Here is a 19,656-nt window from a genome sequence, read left to right as displayed (position 1 = left end):
AGATGGTGGGGTGGGAACCGGATGGAGGGGAGCTATGGGGGAAAAAAAAAGGAACAACTGTACTAATCTGAACAATAAAGATTTAATTTTAAAAAAATAAAATAAAGGAAAAGGCTATAATGAACAAAACCCAAAATGTTTTGAGAAGTAAAGAGGATTCTTTTAAATATTTTAATTATTATATACTTAAATCCAAGGCCATTATAAACATATACACTAGAAGTATCCTTAAATTTGAAAAACAATTCTTATTGCTAAAAAGTTTCTTACCAAAATTTGTCTGGTAATTTGAGTTGTGATTTCTTTGGCATCCAAGACAATTGATGGTGGGAGTGATGACACCTCTGCAGCTTTTAATCCTAAAATTATAAGCAATGAGGCTTCAATATTATTCTTGCTAGTGTCATTAGGTTTCTTTTAACCAGTATTAATCTTTTCTCAGATATTTAAAATTCCATTCATATACATTTCTGAACTACTAGACAATTCTCAAAATTAAGTTTTCCAAAGTTCAACTTTCCATATTATTATATTTAATTACATATGCAAGACATATTAGATAAAATCCCTGAAGATATTTCTGTGATATAGGAAAACATGTTAGCAAAGGAAAAGAGGCAATTAGAAAATTGAAAAATAGTAATAACATTGACCAGCTACAAATGCAGTTGGTAACAGAAGGTCCAAGTATATATAAGTTTTACAAGGGAAGAGAATGTTTAGTCACAGAGATCACCATACAGCTGAATGTTCCTCTAGCTAGCAGATCAATGAGAGAGGGATTTCTCAGAATATAGAATGGTAGGTGATTACTCTTCATGCAAATTCAAAGTACCAACTAGTAGTCTCACGCTCTCAGACCTTAATTTAACTGTATAAACTAGAGGCCTGACGCACAGAAATTCATGCAAGGGTCTCAGCCCTCGCAGCCCCGGCTGCCACCTTGGCCCTCACAGCAGCCCTGGCTACCACATTGGTCCAGCTGCCTCATGGCCCCGCCCCCCACCCACTGGTCGAAGGTCATCCCGGAAAGTTGTTCTGCTGCCCAGTCTAATTAGCATATTAGCTCTTTATTATATAGGATGCCATATATGCTTTCTACTGTATGCTAAAAAGTTATTGTATTTATTTTTTAGAGGCAATAGAAGCATATAATATTTACTTAGAAGTTAGTAATTGCTAGGCACTATACTAGTTCATATTTGATAATTCATTTAATCTTCACAAGCCCACATATGTGGAAAATTATCCCATTTAATAGATAAAGTTGAGGCTTATAAAGATTAAACATCTGATACAAATTAAGCTATCCATTTGATTTCCAATTTCAAATGGTAAAAAAAAAAAAAAAAAAAAAAAAAAAAGATGCTTTTTTCCCCTCTTACAAGGGTCACATTTACAGCTAACATAATTTTTGGAATGCTGTATAGGTCAATTGAAAATTCTCTGAATCCATGAGATTTCACACATGTCAAAAATAATGTAGAGGGAAAATATGTAATCAAGTTTATGAATATCATATGCTTTGGTAATATACCCCATTTTAAGACTTTAGATTTAATTATCAAGCTCCCAGACTCTGAAGAACACAGAAAAAGAACCCTGTTACTGAAAGAGTGTAAGAAACACATAATTTTCAATTCATTATATAACTTGCAAATATAAACTAAAGTACATTTTCCTAAGTATAGACACTAATACTTCTGGGGCCTTCATGTGTTATAATTCTACAGTTACTGGTTAATATAAGTTTTAAAATGAACATATAAAATAGAAGTTTGACATATAAAACAGTTTTAGAGCATATAAGCACGCAAAAGATTGAGAGGGAAAGTTACTTAGATTGACAGCCAAGTAAAGGGGAGAAGAAGAACATATAGAGTTTCAGTATATAGATAAACTTTCTTTATGTATTACCATAACTTTTTTCTTCTGTGAATCCCTTAGAGAGTTTGTACGTATACAAGATTGCTTCTTTATTTCTTGAGGTATTCTTTACATGTTGAACTTCAAAATGCATGTTTTCTACATTAGGATACATGGCATCTATATGGCATAATTCCAAGAAATGTGTGGCAAACAGTGTGAATGCCTAGAATATACAATAATGAATTTTAATACTTTTTAATGAATGAGAAAGTTCTATTTTAACAACTTTAACATAAAATTTAGCTCTGTTTTCCAAGTAGCTTAGCAGAAATGTAAGAATGAAACTAATAACTTTAAGTCTAACATGGTCAACTCATTTTTAAATGTTTCAAAAATTTATATTCAAGGAAGAACATGTTTATTATGTTTACACATACACAATTATGTTACATTATGGGAAAGAAAACAAATCCAAAAATGAAATCCTAAAAGAAGAGTCTAAAGATATTAAAAAGGTAAAGTTTATCAGAAATAAAGCTATTAACTTCGGTAATCATTTATTAGAGAAGTAATCCATAAACAAAATCATAATATTTCCCTTAACTTTAAAAAAAATACTTTAAAAGTATCTTCCCTCCATATAAATAGTTTGTGAACAATGGAATCAATGGATAGTCTTAGGTATTTGAAATTGCAAAGCTTTTAAGTGTTTTTTGTTTTGTTTTGTTTTTAAATATATTTTATTGATTTTTTACAGAGAGGAAGGGAGAGGGATAGAGAGTTAGACACATCAATGAGAGAGAAACATCGATCAGCTGCCTCCTGCACACCTCCTACTGGGGATGTGCCCGCAACTAAGGTACATGCCCCTGACTGGAATCGAACCTGGGACCCTTCAGTCCTCAGGCCGATGCTCTATCCACTGAGCCAAACCAGTTAGGGCTTAAGTGGTTTTTTTAAAATATATTTTTATTGATTTCAGAGAGGAAGGAAGAGGGAGAGATAGAAACATCAATGATGAGAGAGAATCATTGATTGGCTGTGTCCTGCATCTCCCCCCCCCACACACACACACACACACGTTGGAAATTGAACCCGGGCATGTACAACCCGGGCATATGCCCTGATCGGGAATCGAACTGTGACCTCCTGGTTCATAGATCGATGCTCAACAACTGAGCTACATTGGCCAGGCAAAGCTTTTAAGTTTTTGAGAAAATTGCTTAGGACAATGATTCTCAAACTTTAGTAATCATCTGAGGAGCTTGTTAAAGATGCACATTCTTGGTGCTTATCCCCCTGAAATTCTCAACAGAAGCTGTAATGTGGGGCCCCAGGAAACTGTATTTTCCCTAAGTCCTAAGTTGATTTTGACGGAGGTAATTCAAGTGACTTATGACCAGCACATGGTTTCTTAACCAGAGTTACTAAAGCAGATAGAAATTTGAATAGTTGATTATGTTTAAGACATTACCAGTGAGCAACTAAATAGGTTATTAGTGTAAAATTACAATATTAAGACATTAAAATAAAATATTTGACTGGCAAATGGATATCAACTATGGAAGGGGGTGGCAAGATGTAACAACAGTTGGAGGGGCCAGATGTAACAACTTATACTTCACCTCAACATGGGAATATCATAACATATGCCCTACACACTGGATCCCTAGAATCAGTGACCAGAAATTTCACTGAGATAGAAGGCCCCTGTACTTTTGTCAGATTTATTTCCCCCATCTGACACACAGATGTCTTACCAATAAATCTAGAGTAGTTGCTACTTCTTGCTTACTAGATCCAATTATCATAATGTTATCAATGTAATGGACCAGTGTGATATCTTGTGGCAGGTTAAAGTGATCAAAGTCCTTGCAAACTAAATTATGACATAGAGTTAGAGAGCTGATATACCCCTCAAGTTGGAGGTATATTGCTGACATCGCCAGCTGAAAGCAATCTGTTTTTGGTGGTCTTGATTGACAGACATAGAGGAAAAAACATTGGCTAGACCAGTGGTCAGCAAACTGCGGCTCTTTGGCTCCTTGAGTGTGGCTCTTCCACAAAATACCACAAAATACCACGTGCAGGCGCGCACATACAGTGCGATTGAAACTTCGTGGCCTATGCGCAGAAGTCGGTATTTTGTGGAAGAGCCACACTCAAGGGGCAAAGGAGCCACATGTGGCTCGCGAGCCGCAGTTTGCCAACCACTGGGCTAGACCAATTAGCTGCATACCAGGTACCAGGGGATGCGTTAATTTGCTCAAGCAGTGAGACCTCATCTGATACAGCAGCTGCAATTACAGTCACCACAAGGTTAAGGTTATGATAATCCACTGTCATTCTCCAATATCCATCTGTCTTCTGCTCGGACCAAATATGTGAGTGGAATGGAGATGTGGTGGAAATCACCACCTTTGCATCTTTCACCTCTGCACCTCCTCTAACCACAGGATGGGCTGGGAACCCACTGGGCCCAGTATGAGATAGACCTGAGCTAAAACTCCATTTATCACCTGACTCTGTTTTTATAATTCGATAGACATTTGTTCACTTGACCTAAAACTTTTATGCTTATACAGATCAAGTAAGAATTTAATACATTTCCTATCTCTTTCACATCTAGAGACACCACCATCAACCAGCCAATGTCACAGGTCTTCCCAAGTCAAGACTTATTCTGATTGCTGCTTTGACTCTACTATCTGTTTTGGTAGCCACACCAACCTTACCTTTGGTGGTTGAGTGCTACCAATTGGCTCCTGCAACCCTGAGATCCAATTACTTCCTTGTATTTAGGATTCCCAATTCAATAACTACACTTTCCACTGCAAGGACTGGCCTATAGAGAAAAGTAATCAGAGCTCTTCAAGGATGTCGGGGCTCTCCTCACAAATTTATTTCTCCCGGTCATGGTGAAAGATATGTCTTTTGGACCTGTCTAGGGTGGGTGAGTGGGTCTTAAATAATAAATCTACAATAACATTCTTATCTCCCTAAGCCTCTGAAACAATTATTCTATGGATGGAAAGTAACCACACAGGGCATCTGATCATAAATTCCTAACTGGGCAGGTCCTGGTGGGTAGACAGACCTCTGGTCTATATTGCATTTAGTAAAAAGGTTTTAAGCCAGCAGTCAATTGTTCCTGTGCATCTAGGTTAACACACCTTTGAAATATAAGAAGTAATACCCCTGAAATATCAGAAGTATTAACCCTCAAGAAATCATATAATTTTAACTATTCTGTAATCCAACCCCACCTTGCTTTTTTCCCCACCTTGCTTTTTTCCCCACCTTCATGTAATCTTTATGTTCCCTCTTAATTTAAAATGCATAAAGGAAACTTTAAAACTGCTATTCCCCAGAGCATTTGAGATCTTTCTCCCCAGCACATGTCAGTTTGGCTAAAATAAACCCTTATAAAAATTCTCTACAGGTTTAGACATTTCTTACATCAAGAGCTCTACATTAAAACAAGGCAGATCCAACACTTCCAACTCACCATGGGCGACCTTTTGGTTCATGTTTCAATCAACCAAACAAACATCCCAAGTTGCAACATTAAATGCAAAATCTCTGCCTAGCAAGTCCCTATTAATAAATTCAGTCTTATCCAACTTTATATTCTTTCTATCATTATACCATATCCTTAATATCCAGTTCCACACATGTTCTCCAGATTTCTATCTGTATAAATTAGAAAACTCAAGTAGTTCTTTGGAAGTATAGTGTCCCTCCTCATCAGCCATAAGTTGTACTTTACCCTTAGGGACTTGCTAGGACCTGTATCCTGTTATGAAGGTTGCTACAAATGGATCCTAAGGAAAATCAGCATTGTCTTACACAACAACTGCGTCAGGGGAGGCCATTACGGTTTCTCCAGGCAAAGCAGAGCTAATCCGCACAGATGGGGTGGCAAAGCTACTCCCACTTATGGTAGAGAGGCATCTTCCACTGGCAAAAAAGACTCATCAAAATCTAGAGGTTCAGCCCAGCTGGTGGTGGACAGTGGTTGAGCATCGACCCATGAATTCCCAGTCAGGCACATGCCAGGATGTGGGTTCCATCCCCAGTAGGGGCATGCAGGAAACAGCCAATCTGTGATTCTCTCACATCATTGATGTTTCTACTCTCTCTCTTCCTCTTTCTGAAATCAATAAAAATATATTTTAAAAAAGAATTTAGAGGCTCAATGCCCCCAGCTTCATCAGAGTCTTCCCACATGTCCCCCTTCCAACTTTCAGGATCCCATTTCTTCCTAACCAATGTTCTCACATTAATAATAGAATTGCTACCATATGGCTAAGAGTTCAACTTGCATTGTAATTCAGCCAGTTACGGGATGAGATCTCGGTTGTATTTTCAGAATCTCAGTCCTGAAGTGTAAGACAGGAGGTAAGAGTCTCCTTAAGGGCACATATAGAAGCTTTCAGGTCATGTATATAGAGATTTATGCAGGCATTTCAATTCCTGATTGCCTCCTTTTCTTTCCCCATTTTCTCCAAAAACATTAGGAGCAACCAGCCAATCTCATTAGACTCCTTAGTTTGCAAAAAATATTTGTAGGTATCATATATACAGTCACCCAGTTCCTTGCTTCTCATAAGTGATTAAGAGTATCCAGTGGTGATATTTTGCTTATTTCTATTGCCAGAATTAACAGTGCTTTCTTTACTGCTGGAAATAGAGTCATGAGTATCTTAATTAATCATATTAGAAAGTCCATTCCAGAAACCCTAGAACCAATATGTTATCCAATGTTACTTTTGACCCATCACATAACTTTAAGTATAAAATAATATTTTTCTCATTCTATATAATAAATCATTATGAAATCTCATTTAAGGTATATTAAGGTATAATAAATCATTATGGACTCCCATCTTAGGGATGTTTTTTTTTGAGGTACTTTAAAAATGGAAAAATATTTTTATTCAAGTTTTTTCATATATGAATATAATTTGAATGATGATCTAAAAGGTACTTCACAAATTAACTTAATAATAGAGCAAAAATCATAGCTTGTTTTATATAATTGATTTGTGGAAAAAACATTTTCTTTAAAGGAATGGACTGTCAGGTAAATAGATTTTCCATAAAGTGACCTCTAATGCCTAGTTCTATTTCATGCTGTGACATCACAGTCAATGCTATTACACATGGAGACAATTACTGAAATTCATTCATGTTTCGCAAGTGACTAGTTTTAACATTATTTGTGTTTTTTTATTTGCTCCTTTCCTTGTCTACATCATGACTATTGATTGTACCAACCATTCCTACTTCCATCAGAAATAAAAGAACAAAAATATAAATGCTATAGTACTTTTCATTATCTAAAATTGTTTAAAGAGCTATTTATAGGTGCCTGTAAAATCCAATCATGATAAGTAAAGGACACATCAAAAAAGGGCTCAAAACTAATATACTTAAAATAGAGATGAATACCTTTAAGCTCAGCAGATATTCACAAACAGCATAACAAATGCCAATACCTTCTTCTGTATTAGTACCTCTGCCAAGTTCATCAATTAATATTAGTGATTTGTCATTAACATTATGGAGAATATATGCTATCTGAAAAATATAATTTTACTATTATTCATTATAACCAGTTATGACTATCATAGAAAAAATCCAGTCTATTAGTTCATCTGAAATATATTTTTATAGAGAAATTCAACTGAGCAGAAACTAACATACTGTGTTCTAAAAATCTCATGACCAATAACTCCAATAGCATAGCTTATGTGTACACAGACACAAGCATATGTGTCAAAAAGAATAAATAGACAAAAGAATAAATAACCAGCATCTAAAAAATATTGACGTTTTAGATACAGTGGAACAAGCAAAGCAATGAATTAAATGTTTAAATAAAGCATAAAGATGGTCATTTCCTTCTCCACAAATGATTAATCAATTGTCATAAAATACTCAAAACTATATCTCAAACTAATTGTAACTTCTTTATAGCTTGTAAAGATGGAAAGAAAATTTGGGGGGAAAGCATCCAATCCAAGTCCATTGATTCCTGGTTAAACAAATAAATTTAAATCCATGCCCAACAAAGACCAAGACTTTAACTAACAAATATGCTCCTTCTCCATTGAAGATTATTAACCTCCTTCTCAAAAAACAGAATACCACCTTTGTTATGTAATAGCACAATTGTAACCTTCATGGCCGTTTTTACCTTGCTATAGTACTAAGCTTCTTGAGAGCTAGAACTATTTAAAAATATAATTTGAGCCCAGCTGGTGAGGCTCAGTAGTTGAGCATTGACCTATGAATCAGGAGGTCACAGTTTGAATCCCAGTCAGGGCACATGCCCAGGATGTGGGCTCCACCCCCAGTGTGGGGTGTGCAGGAAGCAGCCGATCAATGATTCGCTCTCATCATTGATGTTTCTATCTCTCTCTTCCTCTCTGAAATCAATAAGAATATATTTAAAAATAAAAAAGTGATGTATTCCATTAAAAAAATAAATAATAAAAATGTAACTTGGAGCACCTAATACATTGCTATATTACCCCATAGATATTCAATAATTATATCTGTCTACAGAAAATTAGCCAACTGTATAGTGATTAAATAATTCCTAACTATTAAAAATAGGCCAAGAGCTATACTGAATTCCTTTAGCCCAGTGGTTCTCAACATTGGCTGCACATTAGAATCACCTGGGAATCTTTTTACAATCCTGATTTCTGGGCCTCATCTTCCGGAAATTCTGTTTCTTTGTTATGGGGTGGGGCCACAACATTAGTAACAAAGAAACAGAATTTCCGGAGGGTGAAGCCCAGAAATCAGGATTTTAAAAAGATTCAAAGGTGATTCTAATGTGCAGCCAAGGTTGAGAACCACTGCTTTAGCCCTTCAAGCCTACTTGAGACTTTCTCAGATAAGAAATAGGTGATGATACATACTTTTTTACAGGAAGTGAAAATTCTATAAGAGCACAGAATATAGGATGATGTTTAAACACAGTGATCTTTTATTTTAAAACTAAACCTAAGAGGAATAATAGATACTAGGCAAATTGTTCCTGAACAAGTAATTCATATCTCCCATACCAAAACATGAATGCATGTTTTTATCATTCAATAACACTAGCTTTTTCTTTAAAACTGTATTTTACCATTAAACATTAATTTCCATTTCCACATAAGACAGAAATTAGGAAGCTGTCTTTGACTGCCCTCTGGCTCTTGCAGGGTAGTATAAGCACATCTGCATGTTTTAGTTTAAGAATACTTTCTTACATGATCATTGACTATTAGCAGCAGAATTCAATTTTTTTAACATAAGAAAAGTTTAGTTTGGGTACCTCTTTCATTTCCTTCATAAAAGTTGATGAATTTGTTTCTATATCATCATCAGTACTAATTCTTGTAAAAATCTGTTCAGCAATTCTAAAGGAAGAATATTCTGCTGGAACATATGATCCTGTAAAATATAAGATAAAAATAAACTGAAATATTTTTGTAAAATATAAGTACTAACATTTTGTACTTTCCACCACCTCAGGTTATTTACTAGCCTACCTAAGAATTATGTGGTGAAAAAACCCCTGGATATGGAATTAGAAAACATGGCCCCAGCTATGTTATTTATTGTATAACCTTGGACAGCACTTAAATTCTCCCAGTCTTTTTCGTATATAAAATAGAATATTTGCCCTACCTATTGTACAAAGTTATTTGGAAGTTTAAATAAAATAGTGTATACTCAAGTACATTAGAAAGGTTTGTTATAAAAGTGATACAATTTTTAAATAATAGATGATAAAGAACATTCAAAGTATGAAAATTTGAGGGAAATGCTTATAAAGCTAAAGTTAATAAAATCATTACAGAAAAATATATTTTTAAATATCTGTTAATAAAAGTGTACAGAAATACACACAATCAGAATGAAAGCAAAATACTTCTTTTGAAAGTTGAATATTCATTTACGAGATGATTTCTGCCTGAGAAGTGATCAGGGTAACTAATCTAAAATGTTCATCATTTGAAAACAATTCTGATTAATACAACTACTCTTCTATGAAATGGCATATAAAAGGCATTCTGAAATCATAAGAAGATAAAAATATACAAAGAGTTGAATGGGAAAAGTATCAAGTATACAGAATTCTACATAGACAAAATGGTGAAATAATGGGAGTAAATAAAAACACAGCTATACTGGTATTAGTTAAGGATTTAAAACAAAGGTAAGGATGGAGAATAGGATCCACCTCCGAGAAATAAGGAGTAGTAGGAAAAGAAAGCAAAAGTCAGGATACTACTTCTACTATTACTATCCTATCTAATAATAGACAAACATGATAACTGACCATACCTCCGCTACGCTTCCCATTGGCTAATCAGCAGGATATGCAAATTAACTGCCAACAAAGATGGCAGCCGGCAGCCACGCAGCTGAAGCGAGCAGGAGGCTGCATCCCAGTGGGGACCCCCACCCTGAAGGGTGTGTGACCAGCTGCAAACAGCCATCATCCTCTCATCCCAGTGGGGACCCCCACCCTGAAGGGTGTGTGACCAGCTGCAAACAGCCATCATCCTCTCATCCCAGTGGGGACCCCCACCCTGAAGGGTGTGTGACCAGCTGCAAACAGCCATCATCCCCTCATCCAGGCTGGCCAGGCACCCCAGTGGGGACCCCCACCCTGAAGGGGGTGTGACCAGCTGCAAACAGCCATCATCCCCTCATCCAGGCTGGCCAGGCACCCCAGTGGGGACCCCCACCCTGAAGGGGGTGTGACCAGCTGCAAACAGCCATCAGCCCATCATCCAGGCTGGCCAGGCACCCAAGCGGGACCCCCACCCTGATCCAGGACACCCTTCAGGGCAAACCAGCCGGCCCCCACCTGTGCACCAGGCCTCTATCCTATATAGTAAAAGGATAATATGCAAACTGACCCTAACAGCAGAATGACTGGGAATGACTGGTCACTATGACACACACTGACCACCAGGGGGCAGATGCTCAATGCAGGAGCTACCCTCTGGTGGTCAGTGGGCTCTCATAGGGGGGAACTCTGCTCAGCCACAAGCCAGGCTGATGGCTGCCAGTACAGCGGTGGTGGTGGGAGCCTCTCATGCCTCCTCAGCAGCGCTAAGGATGTCTGACTGCAGCTTAGGTCTGCTCCCCACTGGCAAATGGACATCCCCCGAGGGCTGCAGGCTGCCAGAGGGATGTCTGATTGCCAGCTTAGGCCCAATCCCCCGGGGAGCAGGCCTAAGCCAGCAGGTGGTCATCCCCCGAGGGGTCCCAGATTGCAAGAGGGCACAAATATTTTTAAATATCTACCCCCAAGTGCACAAATTTTTGTGCACGGGGCCTCTAGTCTATACTAATAATAGAGAAATATGCAAATTATCCATTACAGCATCACATCATGATTGGATCCGCAGGCTGCATCCCCACCCTCTGCTCAGGCAGCTGCAAGGCCCGGGTAGGATAGGATACGACAGGAGGGGATAAGAAAGGAGAGAGAGAGGAAGGCAGGCCTGCATGTAGACAGGCAAGAGGAGAAACAGAAATAAGGAAAGGGAACAAAAAAAGATGCAGGAATGGAAAAGGAAAGGAAACATGGGGCTGCACGCAGGAGGAGGTGGTGACCGCAGGGGGGGGGGGAGCAGGAGCCCTGCCCAGACATGGGAGGAGGGCAGTGGCCCCCAGTTCAGAGGCACCCACAGGTCCAGGATGGAGTGATGGATGGTCTGAGGCCTTCTGGGCAGAGGCGCTCCTGCTTCCCGGCAGCAGCAGCGCCTGGGCCATGAGGGCCTTGGCCACCCTCACTGGGCCGGGCATCCCAGGCAGGGAATGGGAGCAAGACGGTGGTGGGGAGGATGGGAAGGGGGGGTGGCAAACACCTGGCTGGGGCTGAGCCCTGGGCTGGGGGCTAACACCCCCCCGAATGGAAACTTTAAGAAAGGAAGGAGGAAGGGAAGAATTTTATAAAGGAGTCAGGAGAGAGCAGATTTAAGGAAGGAAAGAGGATGTATGAGTGAACTATAGGAGGTATAATGAAAATCAAGTATAGTTGTGTACTGGGGACAGATTTTAAAAGTAGGAGTCAGAAAAGAAAGAAGATAAATGATAATGAATAATTAGGTAGGTAGGTAGATACATACATACATACATACATACATACATACATACATATTAAAACAGTGGAAGTAAGTAGAGAAGAACATATGGGAAAAGTAGGATGAGAGAGAAAGAGGGAGGGAAGAAACGTTTTAAAGGGGAGTCAGTAGAGCTTAAAAGGAGAATGTGAAGAAGGAAGAAATGGGAGATGGAGCAAAGCAGGTCTGAGGGAGGAAGTGAAGAAAAACATTAAGGTGGGAAGGAAGGAAAAGGGGAGTAGGGGAGGGGTAAAGACAAAGGAAAGAAGGAATGTGGGGAGGGAGGGTAGAAGAAAGATGGAAAGAAGGATGATGGAACAGAAGTAGGAAATAAGGAAGAAAGAAAAGTTTATAAATGATGAGTTAGTAGGAAAAAGTGTTACATAAAGGAGAGAGAAAAATTGTGTGAGAGGGAGAAGCCAATAAGGAAGTCAAATACAATTGTGTGTGAAGGGGGTAAGATTTAAAAAAAAAAGTGAAGATTGGAGAGAGTGCAGGTCGGGCTGAGAGACAGCCCCCTCCCCATGCACGAATTTCATGCACAGGGCCTTTAGTTAATAATAACAATAGTAATTATAATGATTGCACCTCAGAAAGCAGATTTCTTAAAATAATTCATAGGATTATCGAAAAGATTAAATGGGAAAATAAATGTGAAAGTACCAAATACAGAATACAGCATATTTGATGTATGTTTATATTTTCTCCTCTCTCTTATCACCACCAAAAAGGCTCCCAATATTTTTCATCTAAATTATTACAAAAACCTCCTATCTGATATTTTGCTTCTGGTCTGGCTTTCATCTAATCATACATCAACCAGAGTCATCCATCTAAAAGTTAAATCCAATCATGCCATTCTCTTGCTTAAATTTCAACAGCTCCCTACAGATTTCTGGATAAAGTTCAATCTCCTCAGTTAAGTTCCAAAGGCCCTCATGATCTGACTCCTTCCTGTATATCTTCCCAGTTCTATTCCCTGCTACAAAGCAAAGGAACTACAAAGGCTTTGGACTCCTTACAGTTCCCTGGGAATACCATGCTAATTTTTATTTTTATTTTTTGCTTCTATGCTTAATAACATGTTCTTTACCTCTGCCTGAAAAGTCTCCTTTCTCTTTCCTTGAATCCATATCACTGTATACCCATTATCAATCTTTACAAGTATTCTCAGAAGTAGTATTATAATTTTCATTTACAGACAGGAAAATTAAGGAGGTTAAGTAATTTGTCTAAGAACACATAACTAGTAACTTGATAAGCTAAGTATAGTTCCAAAGCCTATGTTCTTCACTTCCATGCATTCCAAGTCCTACTGTTTCTTTATTATTGGATCATATGATATATATATGTATACACATACATACACACACATACACACACACATACACTCACATACATACATTTTAGGTATTTCAGAGGTTTAAGATAGACAGTGACAAGAGAAGTACAATAATTTGCTTCAAATATTTGATTAGTTATTATTAGGAAAGACTATTCTGTGATGCATAGAAGATAAGAATTAGGACCAATGAGTAGAAGCTATAGTAAGTCAAATTTTAATTCAATATAATTAATGCTCTAACAATTAATGTTGTCCAATAATTGGATAGTCTGTTTTTTAAAGGACAGAGCTTCTCATAACTATTCAAACACAAGTAGGGTGATGTTACATATGAATCTGTATTCGTATAAGGAAAGGGAAGTTGGTTAAGATGTTCTTTTAATTCCACTAAAACCATAAACTCAATAAAATATTTACCATTACCTCATTCATTCATCTCCAATTTTCTTTCTCAGTAAGGGTAAATTTGCACTGCATCATCAATATTATTATTGCTGTATTGCCCTTTTAATTATTACTTTAGACCAGGTTTTCTCAACCACAGCACTTACTAACATCTTGGGCTGGATAAATCTTTCTTGTGTTTGTGGAGGGGACGTGAGGAGGGAAGCTGACCTTTGCATTGTAGGATGTTTAGCAGCATCCCTAGACTCTACAGTCCCCTCAGTTGTGAAACCAAAAATGTCTCCAGATATTGCCAAATAACAGGAGGAAGGGAAACCAAATCACCCCTGGTTGAGAACGAATCATCTATCTCTGATTCATATAATCTCAAGGAAACCCAGTTTTCAGAGACTAGAGGAAAGCTGTGTCTCTATACCAAGAAATATGTGACAATGTTGGGCCAGTGACAGCCATTTATATGCATGTGTGTACACGTGTGTGTAATATACCAATTGTTGTGGACAAGCAAGTGGTACCCCTTAAATTAAATAAAGGAAATGCTTATCTGACCAATATTATAACTTTGGAAAAATCTTATATGGGTTATTAAAGGCAGTAGCTTATCCTACTTATTTTACATTTTCTCACAACAAAGTTTGTTTTTAATAATTAGATTATTCATTTTATTAATAATTGATTCAACATGAATAGTTATTATAAGGAAGTCTTTACTTCTGTTATATTCCACAAAATTTTTAGTATAATCCAATCCAAAACTGGATGAAACTTAATAAATACCAAATCCTAAAAGTTATGGTCTACATAATGGACAATACTATATAATCTTTTAGGTAAGAAAGTCTACTCCAAACTGTTCTTGGGTTAATTAGGCACCTGGATCTAAAATATGAGGCACAAAATATTGAAAATGAGAAGCAGAAATGGTAACTATAAAGTAAGACATAACTTACCAATCTGGGCCATAATCTGACAAAGTGCAATCTGTTTTAAATATGTGGATTTCCCACTCATATTTGGTCCAGTAATTATCAAAAAATTACTCCCTTCTGTAATATAGGTATTGTTGGCAACAGGTTTTTCCACAGATATTCTTTCAAGAATGGGATGCCATCCTTGTTTGATTGCTAAAGTATCAGTAAACTCTGGTCGAACTAAAGAAAAAAAATAGAATAGTTTTTGAAAGAATAGTCTATATTTATATTTTAAAATTATGTGATAAGCACATACTATGACACCTTACAGATTTTACTAGGGTCAATTCTGAACAGTAACAGTAAGGTATTATTTTATCCCAAATAATATATATATCCATCTAAATTATAACTGACACACTCTAAACACCATCACTTTTACTTACTTCCAGGGAGCTCTAGGATTTAGTTTCCTGTCATCCTAGGCTCCAAAAGAGTTCATGACATTTTCAGATTTGTATATATTAAGAAGAATCAACTAGTCAGATAGTAGTTTTAAAATAACAATCAATTACTGGTACTACAAAATTGTACATTACTTAATCCCCACCTTAAGCATTATTTCAAATCTGGCATACTTAGCTTTTCAAATGAGGTATAAATATAGAGTAAAACCAAACATAAAAATAATTTTATGTCCAAACCCTTATAAAAATTGTATCTGAAATGAAATCTTAAAGGCTAAAGAAAACATACACAAAATATGTTAATTTATAGAAACTTTTTGTGGTAAAGGGAGAAGGAAGAAGGTCAGAGAGATATAAAATGTTACATTCCTCTAGATCAGTGGTTTTCAACCTTCCTAATGCCGCAACCCTTTAATACAGTTCCTCATGTTGTGGTGACCCCCAACCATAAAATTATTTTCGTTGCTACTTCATAACTGTAATTTTGCTACTGTTATGAATCGAAATGTAAATATCTGATATGCAGGATGTATTTTCATTGTTACAAATTGAACATAATTAAAGCATAGTGATTAATCACAAAAACAATATGTAATTATATATGTGTTTTCCGATGGTCTTAGGCGACCCCTGTGAAAGGGTCGTTCGACCCCCGAAGGGGTTGCGACCCACAGATTGAGAACCGCTGCTCTAGATGAAACACAGGGATAAACTTGAAAGTATTCATTATGAGAGTGAAGTTGGTTAGAATAAATATTTTTAATTATTTCAAATATTTTTTACACCAAAAATTCATTATTCAAGATGGTCCCTCTCAAATTAAAATGAAGCAACATCAAGTATCTTAACAGTTAAGAAAACTACTATAAAGATTAGCTGATCCCTAAGGAAATACAGCGAATCTTGACCCAAAAGGAAATACAAAAGATTAAAAAATTTGGGCCTATAAAATAACTATTAAAAAAGTTAATATTTCCATAAAAAACATGGAAATATGAAAAAATATTTATAAGATATTTATTTCTCATCATAGAAATAAATAAGCATAACATTTTGGAAATGTTACTGCTAAATATAGGGAAAAAATTGTTATTAATAATGTTAAGTTCATAATTATTCAACCTTAATTATCACATATACTAGTTCTGAAAACTTGTATACTGGAGTATGGTTATTGCTAGTGAATTAAATAAGAAATTTCAAGTATTCATTTAACATTAGAAAATTACTTAACATTTATATTCAAGGCCTATACAAAAATAAATGATATAATTCCTGATCCTGGGAAGCTCACATCTAAGGAGCTAGTTTAGAAAATGCTCACTTTGGAGAGTCATTTCTCTCATGTCTATTAGTATTAGTCACTCTGCTTTTAATGAGTCTTCAAATTGGAACTTTATAAATTTGGGTCATTATCATTTTCACCAAGGAAACAGCTCTGAAGTCTTTCTTATTTAGGGAACCTTTAAAATTTCTTGCACTTTTTTCTTTCTGATTTTTCAATTTCTCAGTAAAAATTTCTTACTTTTAAAAGAAATTTTAAGGGCAATTTCATTTGCTCTGTTTTGAGCGAGTCTAGGACCATCAGCAAGAGACTATATTTCAGGTAAAAATGCAAAATGTTCATAATCTATAACAAAAGCATAATATGCTAATTAGACCAGACGACCTTCTGGACGAAGCCAGGGTTGCGAGGGAAACCTGCGTCCCGGATGCCAGAGAGAAGCTGGTGCCGGCAGCCAGGGGAAGGAAGGCCTACTCTTGTACAAATTTCGCGCATTGGGCCTCTAGTTGTTATATAAAATTGCTTGAATGGAACAGAAATTTCAGTATGCAACATACTTATTCCTAAGCAAATAACTTACCATAGTCAGAAAGAGTGCAGGCATGAGCAAATGACAGTAGCATATCCAGCATTGACACAGTGTCAGACAATTTATATAAACAATGAATATGTTCATAAATTTCACTAAGCAGTTTGCACACTATCCTGAAAGTACACATTTGGTAAGATAAGTCATTCTTTTTAAAGAGGGGCATACTATGAAATTGTAAAACAATATTAAATTCATTGCCTCAGGTAAAATAACATTCACATTTGAGTTATACACTAAAGATAAGTCTACTTTCTCATTATAGACATGAGGAAATTGAAGCTCATGCTCAAGGTCATAGCTAGTTAGTAGCAAAGAAACCATCTTCTGATGTGTGAGCACCATGTTTTTGAAATGACTGCTTTTTATTAAATCTTAATGAAATAAACTTTTATTAATAAAAATATTTTATATAGGTTAAGTGTTCACTATATTTCAACATATCCTATCTGCTAATAATTTTGATTTTTGTATATGTTAAATTCTCCACAAAACCTGTCATGTATTTTCTCTCACCCATATATTCTCTCTCACACACACACATACACCTTAACAGCATAATTATTTAAGCTTTTATGTGGTAGAGTTAACATAATTGTGACATAATATAAAAGTTTTTTCCTTACAAGGAAAAATATATTCCCAGAATGTACTGCGTCATGTAATCTCTGTGGTCTCTGCCCTGAAAATTGTTTGGAAAGCCCAATATTTCTCTTTATCATCTCAGCCCACCAATTCTAAACATCCTATTTCTTATTTCTAGCTAAACTGTTACTGTTTCATGAAAAGCAAGAGACTGACACTTCTGTGATGTTGCTGTATAAGTAGTAAAGCATGCAAAGTGGAAGTTATATAACATAGGAAAAGAGTAAACTGAATAAAACCCCAAATAAGACCAGGATGTGCCAAATTCTATATAATGGTGGAAGTATCAGTAGTAATAAGGTTATTTGGCAATCAGATTTGGCCTAAGGCTTCTGTGAGACTCACTAATCCCGATCACATTAACAAAATTTGTTTGTCCAGAAAATGTTCTTTCTTTACCATTTATTTTGCAATCAGATAAAAAATAAATTAATGAAATTTACTATAGTGACTCAAATGAAAGCAATTTAATTCAATACTCAAAAATTTCAAATGCTCTTACATATAAGTCATATGATAGATTTCTCTCAAAGACTCTTGGCATCTTTCATTCATTTTAATTAAATCTGCTGATGTAAAGCTATAAGAATTTTTCACTTTAGAGATCTGTCAGGAAATTAAAGAACAAAAGTCAAGATAGATGTACACTCCTATGAAATAAAGCATACAGATCTTAAACAATAAAAATACAGATATTTAGGTTAGTCATTTTAATTTTTCAGTTACAGTTTCTCAGAGAAAGTACCAAATAATGTTTTTGAATGAGGAAAGATCACATCTAAGGTTAAAACAGAATTTTTTAACTTAGTCCATTGACATGACTTTTTTTTATAAGCCTTAAAACAACTGTATAGAAATGCTTATTTAAAAGTCTTATTATCAAGTAATATGCAGGACACATATTAGTAGTCCTCACTCCGATTCTGATGTCTGTTTTAGGCCTTGCCCCATAACTGAACGTCACTCAATCTCTAATCCCATTACCAAGTCTCAATCCACTCTTCACTTCATCCATCCACATTACTTGGTAATACAGTATATATTTTAAAGCCCTGAGATTTAAATAGTTTGTTTTTGTCAAAAGGGACTCCCTTGGAGCAGAAAAAAGAAGACTAGAGTAGGTTAGATATTCCCAAAGTGGTATATTATGGAGGAGTTAATATGTATATAGGAAAAAATATTTCCCTGGTCGAAAAGTTTGGCAATATTAGATTAAAACAAATTAAGTATATTTCTCTACTTCAGTCCTTTTAAAACTTTAATAGGCAAATGTACACTACAGAACTACCTAAAATGAGATGGTACAGTATTTTCTAAATTTCTTTTATCAAAAATATCTTTTGGACTATCTTTCTTCATTTTCCTTTTTTACCAAGCTCCCAGAACTGTGGGAAGCACTGCTTGGTATTTCTCTTTTAAAAAATGCTCATAAATCACTCTTGCATTACTATAGCTGTTAGATGGGTAGGTAGGAATAGGAGAGGCAATATACAGAACATTAGTAAATTTGGCATGTAAAACTCAAGGAGTGCCTAAAAATATGTAAATGTAATCCTGAAAAATCAGAAACAATAATCTCCTAACCAAGCTCGAGAGTGTACCTTAATAAACTCTGAAGGAAGTTGATCATTGGGTAGGGCTGCACAATCTATAGTCATCTGAATGAAAAATCCTCTAGCAGAGCTAAAACTTGTCCTTAAAGGAAGACTATATTTTTCTGCTAGCTGCGATATCATTCCTAGTGACGAGAAAAAAATAAAAACAAAACAAATTTTAATGAGAAATTATTTTTTCTGTTTAAAAATACCACATCCACATTTTATTTTACATATAAATAGGAAGGTCTTGTTATACTTTTAAACTCTAAAGACTTTTAATGTCTAAAATATCTGGTTAAAGTATTCTTTTTTTAAAATTGTAGAGCAAAGCTAGTCATTTTGATTGATATTTTGAAAGTAAAAAAATTGTAAAAATTAAATAAAATTTAAAAAAAAT

The 19,656-nt window shown here is 35.8% G+C and overlaps 1 protein-coding gene across 1 annotated transcript in view; it reads right to left on the bottom strand.

The window, feature by feature from the left end:
• The window catches only part of MSH4 (mutS homolog 4), a 67,666-nt gene that overhangs the window by 6,298 nt on the left and 41,712 nt on the right, over positions 1–19,656 (bottom strand). The window contains exons 12-19 of the mRNA XM_005871963.1: positions 19,263–19,399; positions 18,164–18,267; positions 17,008–17,132; positions 14,715–14,915; positions 9,206–9,324; positions 7,324–7,452; positions 1,918–2,092; positions 271–359 (exon numbers count right to left, since the gene is read on the bottom strand). Of these exons, the coding sequence (XP_005872025.1) occupies positions 271–359; positions 1,918–2,092; positions 7,324–7,452; positions 9,206–9,324; positions 14,715–14,915; positions 17,008–17,132; positions 18,164–18,267; positions 19,263–19,399 (1,079 nt within the window). The remainder of the gene's footprint in view (positions 1–270; positions 360–1,917; positions 2,093–7,323; positions 7,453–9,205; positions 9,325–14,714; positions 14,916–17,007; positions 17,133–18,163; positions 18,268–19,262; positions 19,400–19,656) is intronic.

Source organism: Myotis brandtii, unplaced genomic scaffold (assembly GCF_000412655.1).
Source record: "Myotis brandtii unplaced genomic scaffold, ASM41265v1 scaffold36, whole genome shotgun sequence".
Lineage (NCBI taxonomy): Eukaryota > Metazoa > Chordata > Mammalia > Chiroptera > Vespertilionidae > Myotis > Myotis brandtii.
The sequence above is the reverse complement of the archived record's forward strand: the minus strand, read 5'-3'. Positions and strand labels throughout refer to the sequence as shown.